The sequence below is a fragment of the Mizuhopecten yessoensis genome, unplaced genomic scaffold (assembly GCF_002113885.1).
Source record: "Mizuhopecten yessoensis strain PY_sf001 unplaced genomic scaffold, ASM211388v2 scaffold10893, whole genome shotgun sequence".
NCBI classification, from domain to species: domain Eukaryota; kingdom Metazoa; phylum Mollusca; class Bivalvia; order Pectinida; family Pectinidae; genus Mizuhopecten; species Mizuhopecten yessoensis.
Window position 1 is genome coordinate 140,352 of NW_018408774.1, and position 20,250 is coordinate 160,601.

Sequence of the window (20,250 nt, forward strand, 5' to 3'; positions counted from 1 at the left end):
CCAATTCTTTGCATTTAAAGTAAAGGGGATTATTGAATTATTTAAAAACGGTTAGAGTGATAATAACAGGAATGATTATTTTTTTAGATGCAGTGACTCTCAGGGGTTTTAAATATAAACTGCGTTTATTTTAAACAATGATGTAACATGCTATGTCAACATATGTTTTATATCACGTGTTGACCCAGGTGTTGTCCCAGATGTTTGCCCGCATTGGGGCTTACTTTAGTTACTATTACTTACTTTTACAACAACAGGAGTAAACTGATATCCTCGAAATGATTGAATGTTAAAACAAAGGCACACTGTAGCATTAGAGTTACATCATTTTAACTAGATCAGAAGTGAAGAAATTGTGGAGTAGGAATGGCGGGTACATTAACACGTCGGAATAAAAGCGAACAGTACCTTAAAAGTTTTGCATTCAACAACATTCATATTGCATAATCCTGGAGCAATGTATTCATAGACTATTATAATGTTGTAGTTAGCCTTGTAACTTAAACCCTAACGACGTAATAACCAAACGGAAACAGAGTTCTTAGCCGACAAAATCATTTCTATTTAAGAAATATATGGAAATTTCCTTTTAAAATCCCCTATTCGACGGATGGATGCACCCGTGCTATTTGAGCTGCGTCAGAGTGACGTGAAGGTTACATGTTACCGGGAGAGCTCAATGTAGGCATGTTGGTGAACAAGGTAGTTGCATAGTTAAATGGTCAGACTTCAATCTCCAGAAAATGTGCGGACGGTAGAGAGAACAATACATTCGTATCTGTGTGGGCATATTGTGATTCTATGAAACCAACAGTGACAGCACAGAACCTTATGATGTGGTAAGTTACACTTTTCGTTATTAATTACCTAACACCCGTGTGATATTTATATGTTATATGCGGTACTTATCCGTGTATGTACAACAGTTAAGTGTTGTGTGGTGTATATGTTTATGGTATAGGTAAAGTAGAGTTGAGTTATACTGCATCCATGACACCAAATTATCTATTTGATTTGCATCTGAATTCGTTAATTACACTGAGTGTTAAATACCACTCCTGATAGACACAGGCTTATACAGTGTAGTGTGTCTATTAAATCGGCGACCACTCCAAGCAACGGGTTTGAGGCTAATATGGTGGCACTTTTGTTGTTTTGGGCAACGTAAGCGTGTTAGCTGCGGAGCTGACGTATAGGCGTAAGAACCTACATTTGGTTGTTGAGTGGTGCTTGATACGTAGTACGCCTAAATATATTAACCATATTCCCTACGGTTCATTATCAACAAGAGAAGTAGTCATTTTTTTCCTTCTTTTTTTCTTTCTTTTTTTTTCCATTTAAGAAAGAGAAGAGAGAAGTATTTTGTAAAATTGCACGTAAGACCATAATTGCGATATTTTTGTCACGTGATATTTATACTTGTTTTCTCCCTGAAATGGAACACGTATTTTTTTTGTATTAGCACTGCAACATTTTAGCGCATATGACATGCATGCGTATAGGAAGGGCAAAACGTTAGCTCAGAAATGAAAGCTGGAATAAGTTAAAAGAAAAGATAACACTGACATAACAGCATTTAAACTTTATTCTGATTAAAGGGACATCATGGCGAAGCATATCTATTTTTTATGTTTCCCCCCAAATACTACATAAACATATCAAGTGAGTCTCCTTATGAGAAATAACGGTCGGATTTGGCTGATATATATTCAAAATGAATAATTTTAAGTTAATTATCGGGGTTCTAATTTTTGACCAACATTTTGTTCGAGGATTTTCCTCTACTAGCGCATGCGCATAGCACACCATTCCATTGTAAACAAAATGAATGGCCATGCGAATTTAGCGAGTGAAAATCGTGACCGCGTCAGCTACGAAGCGAAAAGTAGCCAAATGGTCAAAAGATAGCGCAAGGATTACGTTACGGAAGCATTATTGCAGGTGGGAAGTATTCATAGGAGAAAACAACTGCCCTAGCAGTTAGTACGGTGCATGTATTCTGCCGGATAGGCGGTACAAAGATGAAATGGAATCGACACAAATGATGTTTATGATATGAATAAATATCTAATAAATATCAACCTCGCTAGTATCTTACACAGATGAAATTATTTTGTTATGTTAGGAGAGAGTTTACTGTTGTTATGTCCTCTCCGCTGTCGGTACTCGGGGTCAAATGAGATACGTGCGCTACTAGACTTACATAATTTACATTTTTTTATATGCAAGATTTAAGTATATAAAAATGACGGTTCAAGATGACTAACTGAGGAATGAAAACTTACTTATAGTAAATAGGATCGCATCACAAAAATACTTGAAAAAAAGTCATTTGTTTACGACACAAAAATGGGGCTTGCTACCGATAACTACAGCTTCTGTTTTGGACAACAGGAACTGATTAAAGAAAAGTTACCTTAACAAAAAAGGGCCCATTAACAAATGTGCTTTAATCTCTGTAAAGTATTGCAAACATGTAATTATCAAGTATCTCAACACGTTCCTTATCTGACACATATTCTGCATGCACACGAGGTGGTTTCGCCAGAAATTAGTATTGTGTGTGATGGCTTATATGACTTTCTAAGTGTTAGCGTATGGAGACAGGGAAAGTGGGAAAGAGAGTATACAGGAATATTATAATACTCTTTCATGCCCAGCGGTGTAGGATAGGGATATACCACCCGAGGGGTTTTCAAATTTGGTAAAACCCGATGCTTTGCCGAGGAATATATATATGCATGGTCTAGAAAAAAGTGGGCAAAGTGAGTCGTAATAAAAAAAAATCACAAACTTTTCTCCTTTTTTTAATACTTGTCAATGCATATATTTACTTAATGAAAACATTTGAAATAGGATATTCGTCTCGTGAATATTCCTTTTTACAGAAAGGTTTGTCCCATGGTTGAGGGAGGTGTTCAGCCCCGTATAAATTTGTACCGATCACATTTCGGTAATAGATATTTCCTGCTGTCTAAAAATAATGCCGAGAGGCCAACACATATTTCTACATTTAAATTTTGAATAATGGCACGTGTGCAATTAACTTCTGATGATGAATAATTACTGCTAAGGGGATTCAATAAGTTTCAATACGGACTTGGAAATCATATTACTTGGTTTCATAGTGCGGCAAGAAGTTGCAATTGTCTGACGGCCCCTCACTGGGGACCCCTTTTGAATCTCGGTCAGACCACCTGTGTTTACTGCAACATTTCTAAACCGTCACGTGACGTTATTGGTACTATTTTTAACAGGGCATTCCGGAACAATTCAAGTGGTCAAACTGGACATTTGGAACGGACTATGAATATGGGGATAGCAAGGTAACATGAGTGGAAGTGCAAAGTCCCTTTAAAACTTGTTTGTGGTAGTCTTGGGGAAATATGGAATGTAACATCTAACAGGACCAGCGAGTTCTAGCTGGAACACATACTAATGTTACTCTGTAATTGTCATGTTACGGTCAAAGAATTTGACTAATAGCGTGTGCCCATTTAAGATGTGTATTGACACAAAAGGCACAATTCAACAATATTGCATAATTACTATTATTAAATGCAATAATGGCGAATTAAAAAATGCTTATGGACTCAAGATCGGCTACTAACCTATCTAGGTATGTGTAAAGCATAGGCATCTCCTTCTTTTTTAACATCGAACACACAAGAGAGTTTTGATACATCAATTGAAAACAATTTCTACAGACCATCTCACTTCATTTCAAGACTGAAGTATAATCTTAAGATTGGTAGAGGCACAGGGTCACGTTACAATCACAAGTGTATGTGTATGTGTATTGTGACCCATATCATTATAGCAAATGTGTGATTGTAACGTGACCCTGTGGTAGAGGTTTGTTTGGCAGCAACGATGTACTATTTTAATGTCTTTCAGTCTGTTATTAGATTTTTGTTGCTAACGAAATTTTATCTGACATGTTGGTTTGAATGACATATTAAGTAAAAATACTTCTTGTTTACAATAATGACTTTACAGAGCCAACAATTTCTTGAGATACTCTTCATATGTCCATCAGATGCTTCTAAATATAGTTCACAAAGTGTATTCAATTACACAGGCCTTGTTCTTGCGGCTATGTCTGTTTTATGATGTGACGTCATTATTTAAATACTTCCCGGCAACACAATTCACCTATTATGTCATCCGAATCAAAGCAGTCGAAACCGTTACACTTACCTATGGAGGGAGTCTTAATCCTGCCGGTGAAATGAGTGTTTATATTGGAAGAAATGAAACAAACAATTCCAATAACGTACTAGTAGAGTTTGAAATTTCCCCATATATTAGTTTGAGAGTTCCCATCGTTATAACTTCAATTGGTTAATACTAATGGTTGTTTGTGGAGCGTTAGATCTGCATGTGTATGGTACACAGTTTTTAGAACATGAGTTTTCATTTTAATTTCGAGTAGGTATGTGGTACATGTTCCACCTATACAATCATAATGAATTAAACATTTTAAGTTAACATAGGTTTGTTTGTTTGTTTGTTTGATTTTGTTTCACGTCCTATTAACATCCATGGTCATTTAAGGACGGCCTCCCCTGTGTGCAAGATGCATGCGTGTAGTGTGTGTGTGTGCCAGGGGACAGAACCCAAAGCCTTCCTCACAGGGGCGAACGCTCAACAAATGGCCAAAAGTGAGGCATTGTCAAGGGAGTCATTAGAAAGAAGAAAGTTATTTAGAAAGGAGAGAAGAGATAAGGTCCCAAATTTAGTCGCCTCTTACGATCATGCAATTGGGGGCAGCAGGTATAATTCTTACGCCCTACCTGCAGGGCAAGTTAACATAGGAAACATCAATCAGAAATATATAGTTGTAAAACAAGGCCGTGAACTTAACAGTTAAAATCATGTATCACGCTATTATTAGCTGAATGCAAAAAACAGTTTGGATCATTATCTTGGATTATACCCCATTTCTCTATTGGAATTAAATGTGTATTGATAACAATAAGTTATGAATTGAGGTTTTTTAATATACAACTAAAGCCGGAGTAGATTACTATTACAATAACAGTTTCCGTGTAATTTTTGCGTTGTGTTACAGCCATTAATCAATAATGTAAATGAGCTGTTGTGTATGTAAGGTTTAAAGATTTAAAACGCATATCATTGGTTCTAATATAAGAGTTGTCGAATTGGGTTGTGGCTTAAATGTGTCCTCCCACCTAACCAACCTTTGTTCTATTTTTATCTTATCAAGGTCAGATGTTTTTATTGGCTTAGTGTTGATCGTAGAACTAGAGCCATAAATACTGGTATTCGTAATAGTCTAATTAAATATTGTACAAATAACTATAAAACGATTTAATACATATTATTTTAATTTATTTATCTATCAAACTCTTAAACGTATAATCTTTTTTTTAAATCAAGTGCTTAGTAAAACAATTCATGAAGTTTAAAATGTATATGTTAATTCCAATAAAGACACGTCATATAAAATTTGTAAATAAGATAAAATCAATTAACGGAGTCATCGACATCTTTTTTCAAAATTACAAAATGGGATATACTGTATATCAATTATGAATTTTGTTGAGATGAAAGAGTTGTTATATTAGCATGAAAAAGTGATATTGACCGAGGCGAATCCGAGGTCAGTATCGCTTCCTCGGGTTCATATTACCAAATATTTACCGAAATAAAAGACCTTATTGCTATATTTGATGCTAAATAAGTTTTTAATCATTACAAATCCGACAATATGGAACGTATGGAAATTATATGGAGGAAAATAGTGTATTTGGCAGAGCATTATGACTTTCAGTTGAAATGACGTCATTAAGTGAATATTGACCCATTGTTTCTAAAAATAGTAACCCGAGTCGATACCACAAATCACCGACCTGCACTTCATTATGGTCATATCAACGAGAATGTCGGAAAAAGTAGTGTTATCTGATAATTGTTTATTTATATACCTTTGCATTTTATTATAACAACGACATCAAACAAAGTCTGTGTTATTATTATTTTATCTCAATTCAAATATCATAAATATAAGTAGAGAAACATGATTCCACTGTCAACACTCTCTTATTATCACTCGCGAGGTTATGGGGAAGGAATCTGACTAGATCCTCCGGCATGTTGTCACAGAAGGCGCATAATGTGGAACCCACTGCAGAATATCGAGGGTGTTCTTCTATGTATTCTGCTAGGGGTGACATTGGAGGAACAAACATTGATGGGCTGCCCCGGTGGCAACGCCTTTCTTTTTGCGGTGGCTTACTAAACAACCGCCTTCACATACCCTTGCCTGTTTCAAGAGAGTTAAAAGTCAAACAAACAAATATGAAAAACACGATTGCCAATAGTGGATGACAGAGTACTCCTTTTAGAAAAAAAAGGTTTCTGTCTGACACTTTGTCAAATCATAAGGGGGGGGGGGGGAGTTTACACATTTTGTACCGTGTTTTTTTCACTAAGAGAAAACATCATAAAAATAATTTGTTCCGAATATTACATCTACACAGGATAGTATTTTATTAACTCTAACTATGGACACAAGCAATGAGCTCTCAAGAATTTCATTGCACCCGGAACTCTGGTTGGCTCTCGATACGGTTTTGACTGTTTTAAAAATATGAACTGAACACGTTCTTATTTTCTTTGTTTTTTTCTTTCAACGATCTTAAAGTTTATGATGTTGATACATATAAATCATATGTGATCAATCGTTTCTGGTTATCTGTACAATAATTGATTGGACTATAACGATTACATGTAATTAAGACTCTAGTTCTACGACCAACATCTAACCAACAAAAACATGACCTTGAAACGATAACAATAGAAAGAAATGTTGGGGTGGGAAGACACATTTCAACCATTAAACCACCTGACCACCCTTGATATTATCCTACTTTAACCGGTGATATATTTTCTAATCCGGCATGAAAAAAAGGTATCAATTGCCCAGCCGACCACGTGAGTGAATATCAGTTTCCTCCAACATTAAGGTAATATTGTACGCATCTGTCCGGGTGATCAGGAGTAATTCGCATACGTTTGTTTCATAACTGTTGTGAAATGAATCAACATGGAGCTACCCTTCCGTTTATATTCTGAATGTGTAGATGAAGATACTTACGTAACCATGTCTTATAAAAGCGATACCAGCGTATTTTTAATTATGATGTCCGGCCTAATTGTTATGTTTACGGGACTTTTATGTACATGTATATACATCATATTACAAGAAGATATATATGTACATGTAACTGTTCTGTTTCACTGTGTCTTGAAAAAGGAGCGGATCGCTCCGAAAATTTGACAACCTAAACTTGTCCACACTGTTGGAATTACCTTTTTGCCCCATACATGTATATATATATATTGATGTTACGGCGACCAATATTCTGTTTTAATTCCACTGATGTACCTAACAATCTATCGGTGTACCATCTTTAAGAATACTTTGTTTTGTTTATGTGTGTATACTTTACCATTCTACATTATTCTCAACAATGTCGCACAAACGTTTTTGAAAGCTGCCTTAAGGTGTTTCTGGAAGTATAGCATAAATAGGATGTAAGAAAGCACCCGTCGAAAATCCTATCGAGTCGATCTAGAAAACCAAACAAAGAATATTTACTGCGCCATATGGCCATTTAGTCTATTCAGGACGAACTTATACGCAAGGCACTAAGTGTAAAATGAATGAAAAGGATTGTCCAACAAAACAGGAGGGTTTTAAATCTCTTGGTTTTGACGACGGAGCTTCCGGGTTGTCTATCACATAAGCATGATGTTGCAATTTTCGATATTGAAAGACAGTTTTCACATATCGTCTCGTTCCAGGAGTGATACACCTAGCACAATCAATTGTAATTTGATCATTCTCAATGTAGTTATCTGGAAAGAGATGAACGTTAGGTCAAGTGCTCTTTGGTAGGTCTGTAATGTACACGAGAAGCATAAGAGGACATAACGCATTCCGCTGATGCTGCGTTCAAAGTATTTCTTTACTCGACTACAAGTTAAACTCGAGTCCAGGTGAGCTGAAGGTCACGTTGACGTGAATTTTCTGTCTAATTCATTAACAAAAATATTGAAATAAAAAGTTTAAATTCGAAGTAGATGGTTGCAGACCAGATGAATAAAGACAAGAGTCGCTAAATATATTTGTCAGATTATTCTTAAAAATCATATCTTGAAATATGCCATCAACGATCAGTAAAGCTTGCCAGGCTTTGAACAGATAGATCCAGCTGATTAAGAGATAACTTATTCTGGTATTCATCTTCCAACGCTGCTTCACAGAATTAGCTTGTTTTGGAGTCTTTAGATGCGATACTCATCAAATGCTAAACAAAGACCATGAGGATAAGGTCCAGCTTCTATTATTTACCTACGTCCAGTTTGGATGATACGTTTTGAGGACAACACAACGTTTGCCCCACAAGACCTGCCAGACATGAGTACAGGTAGTTTTTCCATAGAGATTGTTGTGTGACGTCACGTACTCATTGGTGGCGCTGACTAGGATATGGTCAGTTATTCTCTTGGTGAAAGGCTAACAGATCTGTAGTAAGGCGCATGATAAAACGTTATTCTCTTACATCTGACAAGTCAGGGGGATATTGGCAAATGTCCAACCAGCTTGTGATTCAATATGAGGGTAGTAACTGTATATTTGTTTTGCGTGTTAGAAATGAATGTAACTATTACCTGGTATAATACATTACGTTTTTTATCACAATAATTAAAACAACGGGAAACGTAATCATAACATGACAAAGCGCACGTTTCAAATTGCGATTTAGGTGGTCAGGTTATTTCTTGGACCAAATGTCTCTAATAAAAATTAATGCAATAAAGTTTTTAAAATATATATAATAATTAATTTATTATATTTTTATACTCCATTGTTCAGTCCTCTAGTTCAAATTTTATCAAAACACGTGGAAAAAACCGCATATCAAAATACAAGCGTTAAGCTGTTATGTAAGATTGAGATTTTTATACGGTTCTGTCATTTCCTCGGAAGTAATTCATTATAATATTTGTTTCTCGAAGATTAATTGAAAAAAACCCAGAACGTCATCTTCAAAAGGTATCACCGGTAAGTACCCGTGATTGAGATTGGTCTGTTCCTCATTGTAGATAAACCATGGAGTACAACACATTGTCCCACAACCGGGAACCGTCCAATGACAGCGGGCTCCCTAAAAACAGTCTAAGCAGTGATGCTAGAGAAGAAGACCAAACATATGTGAAAAATGCTTTTCCTGGAAACCCACCTTCGCCCATGCTAGGTTCATACTCTCCTAAATCCGAACCTGCTTTAGCACCATCGGAAATGAATTATAATGAGGTAAAATTGGACGTAAACACTTCTCAATACTTTTCCGGTCAGAAAGTGCCCCCTAGGACGGCTGAACCAAATTATGTCACGCTTCATCCAAAACCTGACAATCCTGTTAATATGGACATTGGCGACGTTATCAAGCAAGCAATTGCAGCAGGTCAGGAAAAGAACCCGAATTCTTCAGTTGTTATACACATAGGAAATGTAACAATTAACAACGCCCCTGATCCTACTTATTACGGGCACGTGACCCGACCCCCTCCTGAACCCTGTCTGCCCCATCAATACCACGACGTAGGACAGCCAGGAGGTAAGTAATTCATTCTCGTGTACAAAACACTGCACCATCTTTATAATATGTTTTTGTTAACTTTAGATTTGCTCTCCGTGCGAAAAAGACGGTTGACATGGTAATTAGTTATCATTGGTTAGGTTTCTACAAATACTTTCACATGGTGTTACAGTTATAGGTGTTAATTTAGGTATGTCGAATTCTCCTAATCAGACAGACCAATGGTAAGACGGAAGGGCGACAGACTGCCAATAAAGCATAATTCTATTTGTAATAGATGTCTTCGTTTATCAAATAATAAATGAATAAACAAATAACAGCAGAATCAACACATAATAGTTCTACAAATCGTATAAAACACATAAACACTACAAAATTGATTCTACCTGGGAAATTATCCCTAAAAAAATGATGGAATAGCCACCCAGACTGTATTTGTTTACAACAGTATAATGTCGTTCCATAAAACCAACAAAGTAAACATTTTACTGCATCGTACGACCACTTTTCCCATTGATCTGTTGCCCCATTGCAACATGTTGGATTTGAAATTTTCTCTACTTCCTGGAAACCTTTTAGTTCCTAGTGCCCTGCTTGACAATACCTCACTTTTGGCTATAAAGTTGTGCATTCTCCCAAGTGGGGTAGGCAATGGGTTCTGTCCCCAGGCCGGGCCATACCAAGGGAGGGTAGGCAATGGGTACTGGACCCAGGCCGGGCCATACAAAGGTAGGGAAGGCAATTGGTTGTGGCCACAGGCCGGGCCATACCACGGAAGGGTAGGCAATGGGTACTGTCCCCAGGCCGGGCCATACCAAGGTAGGGAAGGCAATCGGTTCTGTCCCCAGGCCGGGCCATACCACGGTAGGGTAGGCAATGGGTACTGTACTCAGGCCGGGCCAAACCAAGGTAGGGTAGGCAATTGGTTCTGTCCCCAGGCCGGGCCATACTAAGGTAGGGTAGGCAATTGGTTCTGTCCCCTGGCCCGGCCATACCAAGGCGGGGTAGGCAATGGGTACTGTCCCCAGGCCGGGCCAAACCAAGGTAGGGTAGGCAATTGGTTCTGTCCCAAGGCCGGGCCATACCAAGGTGGGGTAGGCAAGGGGTACTGTCCCCAGGCCGGGCCATACCAAGGTAGGGTAGCCAATGGGTTCTGTCCCCAGACCGGGCCATACCAAGGTAGGGTAGGCAATCGGTTCTGTCCCAAGGCCGGGTCATACCACGTTAGGGTAGGCAAGCGGTACTGTACCCAGGCCGGGCCATACCAAGGTAGGGTAGGCAATTGGTTCTGTCCCCAGGCCGGGCCATACCAAGGTGGGGTAGGCAATGGGTACTGTCCCCAGACCGGGCCATACCAATATCCTTATATATTCCCTGCTTAACTTTCAGCATTTAGGATTATCGCAACAACTGGTTCACCCGTTGTCAGTATAATGTGACCGGGCAGAATGCTGTTCTTGGTCCGCACTATAAAGTCAGCATCAGATCCGCGCTATCACTAGGAGGCAAGTACCCCAACATACCCTTCTCCAGCACACATACACACAAACACACATGCACACATGCACGTTTACACATCACGCACGGAGTTACGTCCTTAAATAACCTTAACTGTAGACAGGACGTTAAACAAAATAAAAGCAAACCAATTATGACCTTGAATGAGGGTCAGCATGTGTAGAGATACAGCTTAAGAAGGAATATGACAATACAACATTTGATACCATTACAAACCTTACGATATAGCGTACGGAGGCACGGTAGTTTAGTGGTAGGACGCCGGGCTCGTGACCGAAGGGTTGTGGGTTCGAGTCACGGCACGGCACTGTGTTGTATCTTTGAGCAAGATCTTTTAACTTTGTTGAATGCTAGCTGTTAGCGCCGAAATGGCAGCTCCGGCTGTGTGCTCCCCAGGGATTGGCTGGTTGCAAAGGCCCTATAACCACGGATAATAATTTGTGAACAGCTTTGAGACGACCTACAAACTAGGTTGTGATAAAGCGGTATATAAGAACCTCGAAGTATTATTATTATTATTATTTAATATTTGCCTACAGCAGCATTTCATTAGAACAGTACCAGGACACTTGGTCCACCAGCAGAGTCAACAATTTTGACTTAAATGAATAATGTAAATATAAAGAAAGAGATGCCTATTTAAAAAACAGTTTCTTGATGCGAAAAGTACAGCTTGTCATTGTGATATATATTTGATTATGCTAGTTGAACCAATATCTTGTAATTGATTCCATATAAAGATGATCATCTCCGTCGGAAAAGTTTATCAACATCAGAAGAAGAAATGTACATTGGTATTCCTGGTAATAGAACACCGGTGGAACACAGCGGGACAGAGCAGCCGTCCTTGATAGTTGACGACCATATCGACCCCTATAGAGAAACACAAAACTTCTTAATCCAATCCAGACCCAACTCCACAAGATCACAGGTATGTAATATCCAAAACATGTAACAGGAGAGGGAAAATGCACGGCCAGACCGGGGTTCGAACCCGGGACCTTCCGAACTCTAGACGGACGCTCAACCAATTGAGCTATCTGGTCGCCGACGATCGACCCAGTCCAGTTTCGCTACATTCCTCCTTCCTTTAATAAAGTCTTCGACCCCGAAGACACTAGACCCTATACTATATGCTGTGGGTATATTTCGTTGGGCGCCAAATGTAACAGGAGAGGAAAAATGCACGGCCAGACCGGAAAAGATATTTTTCTCATGTTTCCTAATGAAGTTTGTTGATTTTTGCATTGTAAAACATAGGATCATCGGTGGACTGTATAGCTAATATTGGTGGGTTCCAGCCAACGTCTCTTCTTAAACCGTGTTTATCTTAAATATTATTTGGTTGTTGAAAAAGAATTTGGATATTTTTATCAGGATGCACAACAGAACCTTGAAAATGTTTGTGAAACAACCTAAACAGATGGAACAAAACACATCTGGAAGCAGGATAATGTAGCTATCTAGTCCATTTGGGTGTTGTTTAAATTCAAACTGCTGTATCATTGAGCAGTGAGTTTTGGGCCATTCAAAGAGGTGACTGTAGGGCTAAGACAAAGTGTTTCTGTGTATATATCAACGACATTTATGATAAAATCCGGAAAATATGAAAGAAAATACAAAAGCTCACTTATCAATTATTCTTTTGGGTTTTAAATTAAGAAATACAGATTGATTGGTAACATCGGATAGATAAATGTATTTTTTTTTATCGAAACGACGTCAGGCTAAACTGAAATTTCTTCGAGGTATTTCTCCTTGAACAAACGTTTAAGAGGTAAGGAAACTATCCAAGATTATGCCATATGCGCACAGGAAACATATATTTAGGCTTTAGCTATTCCATTTGAATCTTTGCGTTACTCATTGAAATGAGTATATCTTGCTATGGATACATAGTTATTGAACTACTGCATGCATATACAATTTGATACACAATCTTTTTTATTGGCGATATTCCAAGTTGCTTTTCATCGCCGACGACTCTGTTGTAGCACACACAATCCTCCCCTCAGACGGAACAAAGGGATGCAGAGCCCGTCAAACCACATGGTAAGTTGATATATAAACAATAAACAGCAGTATTAAATTCTTCATGATATCCTCAGGTAAATACATGTATTGATGTATTTGTGTGTGAAGGAAGGGTGTGGGGTAGTGGGAGTGGATGTGTGCTAAAATGTCTATTTAGCTTGATGCCAGCTGTTTTGTAAAAACTTTGATTTCCGAACAGGATGTTATTGTCTATTTGTCATATTACACCTTAATTTGTTTTTCAGTTTTCAGACACAATATTACGTGGGTTAGTTATGGTTCATCTCCGTAAACAACGGCTCCGTAGCCAATCTTTAAAGACATGAGTACTTCGGTCAGTTGTCCAATCTTTATAGACAACATTACTTCGGACATTTGTCCAATCTTTAAAGACAATATTACTTCGGTCAAATGTCCAAACGTTAAAAACAATAGTTTCTGGTCAGTTGTCATATCTTAATAGATAATATAACTTCAGTCGGTTGTCCAATCCTTAGAGACAATATTACTTCAGTCAGTTGTCCAATCTTTATAGACAATATTTTACTATGAAAAGAGAAGACTTTATTTAAAAAGCAGAATCGGTATCGTGTTGGATATATGCAATTAACTGTCTGATATGTGAAACTTGTGGCATGACTGGTATAACAAATTATTCCAGTAAAGATATTTTGGACTTCAGCCAACAGGATGTCATTTTGTTTAAATAGTGTGATACTTTATCAAGATATTTTATTTGTTACGGCATTGAAAACCTCATTTTGAAGGATCATACTTCTGCTGCACATATAAATCTCCTGATTAAAAACTGAGGTATTTCGTAACCGACATATATGTTTACATAGTCTATGGTAGACATCTTACCAGACATAGAGGCGGAGGAAATAGTAGAAGTAAGAAAAAAGTACTACCTCAACCAATCAGCACACCAAATATCTCAGTCCGTTTTTATATAAAAAAAAAAACACGACACGTTTATCAAGACGTCTTTTACCTATGCATATATTGTCATGAATATCCTCTGTTCTCGTCAATAGTAACATAACAGCCTCCACACATAAGTACACACACACCCATCCACACACACACACTAACACACCTACCAGTAACATAACAGCATCCACTTCTCATTATTAACACACAAACTTCCCCCTCTTACTAGTAACATAACAGCCTCCCCTTCTCATTAGTAACACACAAACCTCCTCTCCGTACTAGTAACATAACAGCCTCCCCTTCTCTTTATTAACACACAAACTTCCCCCTCTTACTAGTAACATAACAGCATCCCCTTCTCTTTATTAACACACAAACTTCACCTCTTACTAGTAACATAACAGCCTCCCCTTCTCATTAGTAACACACAAACCTCCTCCCCGTACTAGTAACATAACAGCCTCCCCTTCTCATTATTAACACACAAACCTCCTCTCCGTTCTAGTAACATAACAGCCTCCCCTTTTCATTAGTAACACACAAACCTCCTCTCCCTACCAGTAACATAACAGCCTCCCCTTCTCATTATTAACACACAAACCTCCTCTCCGTTCTAGTAACATAACAGCCTCCCCTTTTCATTAGTAACACACAAACCTCCTCTCCGTACTAGTAACATAACAGCCGCCCCTACTCACTAGTAACACACAAACCTCCTCTCCTTACTATAAACAAAATTGCTAGTTTGAAGTAGAACATTCTTTATTATTCAAATATTATTTAACAGGCCCGGAGGGAAACCCTACCCAAATGACGATACACCCCCGACATTCCCCAGACGGTGTAAGTATGGTTTACTTAATGTGTAATAAGGGATGTTTTATTTGATAGTATGCTAACTGTAAAAGGGAAACGTTTCGTTTTACACATATTTTATCATACCGTGTCTTTGACCTTTTAAGTCAATTTATGATAACATGAAAATAGCCATTCTATGAAATAGGTAAATTACACGAATCCTCATGCTTGATATAATTGGTATACAGTAACGTCGCTTCACTTGCTTTTCTAGTCTCTCGAGAAGTTTGATGTCCAGCTGGTCAGGCAGGGTTCGAATCAACGTTGGACATGCGAATTGAAGCCCTCACAAACTTCAAAGTCTCACTCAAGATCACCATCCATCGACACATTAGATACCGATGTTACGTACGACAGTCATAGACAAGCACGTGACAGAAATCGTCCTACAGTGCCGTTAACCTTAGAGAGCGCGGGAACCCTCCAACCAACAGAACGGTGGCCGAATACAGATCCCAGCTACAAGACGACCTTTAACGAGGATAGGAGGTTGCCTTACTGTGGCGACGACAACACATTGGTGAAGGAGATATCGTCACCGGTGGGGGAGGAACTCTGCAGACATATCGGACAAAGGGTAACATATGTAGAAAACCCTGTCTACATGGCCGACCAACCCTTCAGGTCAACAAATAACCTGACGTCATCTGTCAACACGCAGAATATGTTAGGTAAGAGAGACCTGGCCGCCAGTTAATACAATATTATATATGTATTCACTAATTCTGGTTGTGTTTGTAGTTGTGGGTTCGAATCCCTGTGCAACAAACAACTTTTTTCTCTGGTTACTACACAGGTCACAAAACAATAGTATAAGTCTGTATCTCGAGGCAACCCTTGGAAATGTTAAGGCGTTACCGCGTCAAATATGTATGTTAAGCTAGTATTAAATAGGTTGCAGATAAACCTTCATGCCTACTATGATTATAATATGAGTAGTTGAAAAAAACCATCTGATATATTTCTATTTCGGATTTAATACATCTTGGTTGATCATATATATAGTTTTAAAGGCTCAGGTTGCTTTTAACAAAAACAGATATTAAATATTCCGGTTTGTAGTCAAAACAAACTTAGCCTTTATTATTTGTACCAGCCTTATGAATATTATTGTGAATGTATATATTTGTATACAGCAAGACACGAGAGACCTCCCCTGATCAAAAGAGTTAATATATTAGGAGAACACGGTTATTAATAGACCACCTCCATTAACACTCTACATCTATCAAGAAACCGCCTCAATTTAAAGCCTACCTCGTGTAGGAGACCTACTCTATCAAAGTACTCACTGTATTAAGGGACCATCTCTTTAAAAGATTACCTCTGATAAGAGACCATGTTTAAAACTGTTTACCGAGTCGGTTTTTAAAAGGTATCTGACATACGTGACCACTTATGAACGCCCTGAAGTTGGCATGTAATGATAATTTTGAGTATGCAGTATGTGAGTTATTAATAAAAAGTCATGATTCAATTATGTTTTTCCTGTCTGATATAGGATACAGTGGTGAAATGGTATGTAAAATTGACCAAATATCAACAATTTTAACTAATGCCTTTAAATAACATATATATAACATCTACTACTGCACTAGTTGTCAGTCGTATGACTGATCCCTGTTACTTAACACAGCTAAGTGGGATCAGTATTCCAAAATTGTTCAGCACATTAATGAATGTGTATATATATGTATACTATCAGGTCCACATAGCGTCTTAAGTCGGATCAGTATTACAATGATGTGCAGAACATTAATAAATCTCTCTATATATATCACATATATAGTTTTATAAATATTTTATGCATAAACAAAAGACAAGAGTTTTCTACCGATTTCTCCTCTTTAGACGTTATTCATGTTGACAGGACAACAACAACAACACAGGAAGTCAATACTTCTTTGCTCACCTGATTACTTTTCTCAGAAAGAGAAGACTTTTTGTGTTGTCCTGTCAACATGAATAAACAATTCCCCTGATGAACTGATGAACCTCTAAAGAGGAGAAATCGCTAGGGAATTCTAAGAAACTCTTGTCTTTTTTTTTTTTATATTCAACCATCACAAGGACTTTTTATCTGATTATATATATATATGCATATTTGTATCTGTTGCTAAGTGGCTTTGTTCTGTACATCCACACATCACTATATCTATGCACACATATTTTAATATTTTATAACTTTTATCAAACAATATTACGAACTGATTATATCATAACATGCCTTCCTTGAAATATATACGTGTGTCTCTGCGCTAGTCATACCAGGTACATAGTCAGACCATAACTATCTGTCGTGTTGACCTTCCAGTGTCATATCGATGACAGGCTATTCAATATACATACAGGGAAAACACGCAGATATGTTGTTCACATAATTTTCTTTTGAAGTAAAATGACTATATCATATATATGGCCGTTTAACGGACCGTAAAGATTACCTTTCCTCGATACACCTAAAAAGTAAACAGGTGAGCAGATCTTAAATAAAATCCAGTCAGTGATTTGATTTTTCCATGACGTTCAATCTAACAGGAAATTTTGGTCTGACTATGTATATCTTAAATAAAATCCAGTCAGTGATTTGATTGTTCCATGACGTTCAATCTAACCGGAAATTTTGGTCTGACTATGTATACACCGCAATTTACAATGTTAATCATATAAACGGTCTATCATAATAATGTTGTTCCTATTTAACAACAATTGATTATCACGTTCATATAGTTCTGGTATAAAGTAAAAATATAAGATGGAGTGATATAGTAACTGTGTCGTTCCTTGATATCAAATCTTTTTTTAGAGTTGAAGCAAAGAGAAATAGAACTGATCGAGGGAAACCAAAATCATCATCTATCCAAAAATCCCTTGCGTTAACTATTCTTTTATACCGATAATTTTTTTTTTTATTAAAAGCAATGTCAGGATTGCCATTTCCAACAAAACATGGAGAGCTTTATCTGCTCTTTCGATATCGTATCCCTTTGCGTTTTTATCTCACGATCGATAGAAATTGGGAGGGGTCAGGTCAGTACAAAGTCCGCCCACCTCTTATGTGATTGGCTTAGTCATTTCTGCGAAGCTTAAACTGATGAGGTAGTTAGTATGAACACGACTTGAGGGGGATTGAATTCCTGGCAACAAAATCAGAATTAAAAACACGGAGATACAGCTTATTAAAATTATAATATTTTCGATTACATATGTAAAGTTTCTTTTAAAACATTTAGACTAACTAATGAGAGTTGGATCGATATGATTACCTACCGTCTCCAATTTGGGACATTCTTTCCCACAACATGCGCCCGAATTGTCGATCTATTCATACACGAAAAACTCTTGTCAACTAGAGCAACACTTCAGTAGCTTTAACCTCACTATACTAACAACTACATTAATATGACGTCATAAATATGTGTGTGGTCAAAGGTCAACTAAATGGTGTGACCCGTATTTTAACCAATTAAACGCTCCCAAAGTGTTGCCCAAGTGATTGGGGCATGTGCTCAAGGCTTTAACAAATAGTTACTTGCGTTGATTATACTATGGAAATGATAAAATATTATATCTATTGGAAAACAAATACCGTACTACAAAGTTTAAAGCATATGTCACGAAAACTGTTGATGCATATCATTAAAAATTGTATATATGAATGCTAGTAACATGAAAGGTACCAAGCCGATAACAAACAAAAAGTATGTCGATTTGACCAAGATAAATCTGTGTATATTTTTTATTTGTAACTGTGAATTTAACACCTTTAGAATGAGGAAAATTTAAGAGACACCCCTTTTCAACCATTATATTGAATTAAATAAACAAAAAAAATTAACAAACATCTTTTTTTTTTATTTTTCTCTTTATATTTTTAGTAATACAACTTTCATCAAACCTTAATACATAGATAGACCCAGTGTTTATATTTACTTTTTAATCGCGCGGACGTGGTAAGGAACGAAATTGCGAAATTTTCTCCCCGCGAAAATAAAACACGGTACATTGATTTAGTAAAGAGTTAAAACTGTTTTTGTTTAACAGGAACCGTCCCGGCCAGGCGTACACATGAATACAGGTAAGGATTTACATGGTTTTGATGATTATAATGATATTGCAGATAAATAAAATTTGGTAAGGTTGCTATGGTTCGTAATATATAACTTACGTCTGATTTACATGAATTAATAGTTTAAGGATATATTATAGTATCTGCTGTGGTCAATTTGTAACATAATCAATGGTTTCATATGCACCTTCCCCTTTGCTGTATTTCTAAGGACGTGTAAGAACACATTTGACATTGATGTTCATTATTTTTGTTTCACTGAAGGAAGTGCCCGTAAGGTGTAGTAAATGGCTACTTTTGTTGGATGTCGGCATCAATTAGCTAAATTGTATAATAAGTAATTACTGACTGTGTATTTCTAGTGACTAGTCGGGTTGTTCTGGTAGAAAACATTATGTGAAAGGTATCATGATAGTGGTTTCATAGACCGACACTTCCTACGTCATATTTGCTAATATATGTACATTATACACATATAAAAGCCACCAAAATACCACATACTACCGAATAGATGAAAGCATTATTCTCTAAATCATACTTAAATCAGTGAACTTTTCTATTTTTCTTTTTGTATAGCTCGACTCTTCAAATATTTGGCGTGTACATCGTTACATGTTGGCAAGGATACATTGGAATAGTGTTATCGTAGGAGTATTTCGATTGTTTATTTTACCGTGTATTCTGTCCCTAGAACAATAAAATGAATCACCTTTGATGTCGAAACAATTTGCGTCCTGTAAGTTTGTGCAGACGTTTATCATATATTGTGAGGAAGAAATAAACCAACGCGAGCTTCTAGTACCTAGTTTCATATATAAACATATTAATTTTGCAAATAAATAAAAACTAAGACGAGCACAACTGAAAGTTGGTATCGTGTTCCATGTCGCCAGTCGTACGATACCATACATCTGACGCGTACAGCGAAGCTCGTTTAACAGACCTATATATCCTGTAGGCGTATTGTTATAAGTGTATGCGTTTTGAACTGTTGCCAATTCTTTTCCTTTTGACTGTCATATCAAAACGACGTGGAACGTATATTTATGTTGTCAACTTTATCAAAGCTTCCTTAAGTTATATAAAAGTTTATGGTACACTTATTGAAAAATATCGTATAACAGCTGTGTTGATATGTAAATATCCGTGGAGTAAAGTAGGTTAGCCTTGAAGTATGCATAACACCGCGTTGTCTTCCGG

At 37.2% G+C, this 20,250-nt stretch overlaps 1 protein-coding gene and 1 non-coding gene across 5 annotated transcripts in view; one reads left to right on the plus strand and one right to left on the minus strand.

The window, feature by feature from the left end:
• The first annotated feature begins 606 nt into the window (after window positions 1–606).
• The window catches only part of LOC110463368, a 31,473-nt gene continuing 11,829 nt past the window's right edge, over window positions 607–20,250 (plus strand). For 2 of the 4 annotated variants that reach the window (XR_002464386.1, XM_021517896.1), the window contains exons 1-8: window positions 607–839; window positions 9,139–9,653; window positions 11,894–12,084; window positions 13,148–13,205; window positions 14,911–14,966; window positions 15,196–15,652; window positions 16,483–16,499; window positions 19,026–19,059. Coding sequence is in view for 3 of the 4 variants with exons in the window: in XM_021517896.1 (XP_021373571.1) it covers window positions 9,146–9,653; window positions 11,894–12,084; window positions 13,148–13,205; window positions 14,911–14,966; window positions 15,196–15,652; window positions 16,483–16,499; window positions 19,026–19,059 (1,321 nt within the window). In the remaining variant the exon portion in view is untranslated. Of the gene's footprint in view, window positions 840–3,302; window positions 3,327–8,345; window positions 8,460–9,138; window positions 9,654–11,893; window positions 12,085–13,147; window positions 13,206–14,910; window positions 14,967–15,195; window positions 15,653–16,482; window positions 16,500–19,025; window positions 19,060–20,250 lie in introns of those variants that run through there. The other 2 variants (XM_021517898.1, XM_021517897.1) reach the window with 2 other exon arrangements.
• Window positions 12,127–12,199, minus strand: Trnas-aga. Its single transcript has one exon. It is a non-coding gene; the product is annotated as a tRNA-Ser (tRNA).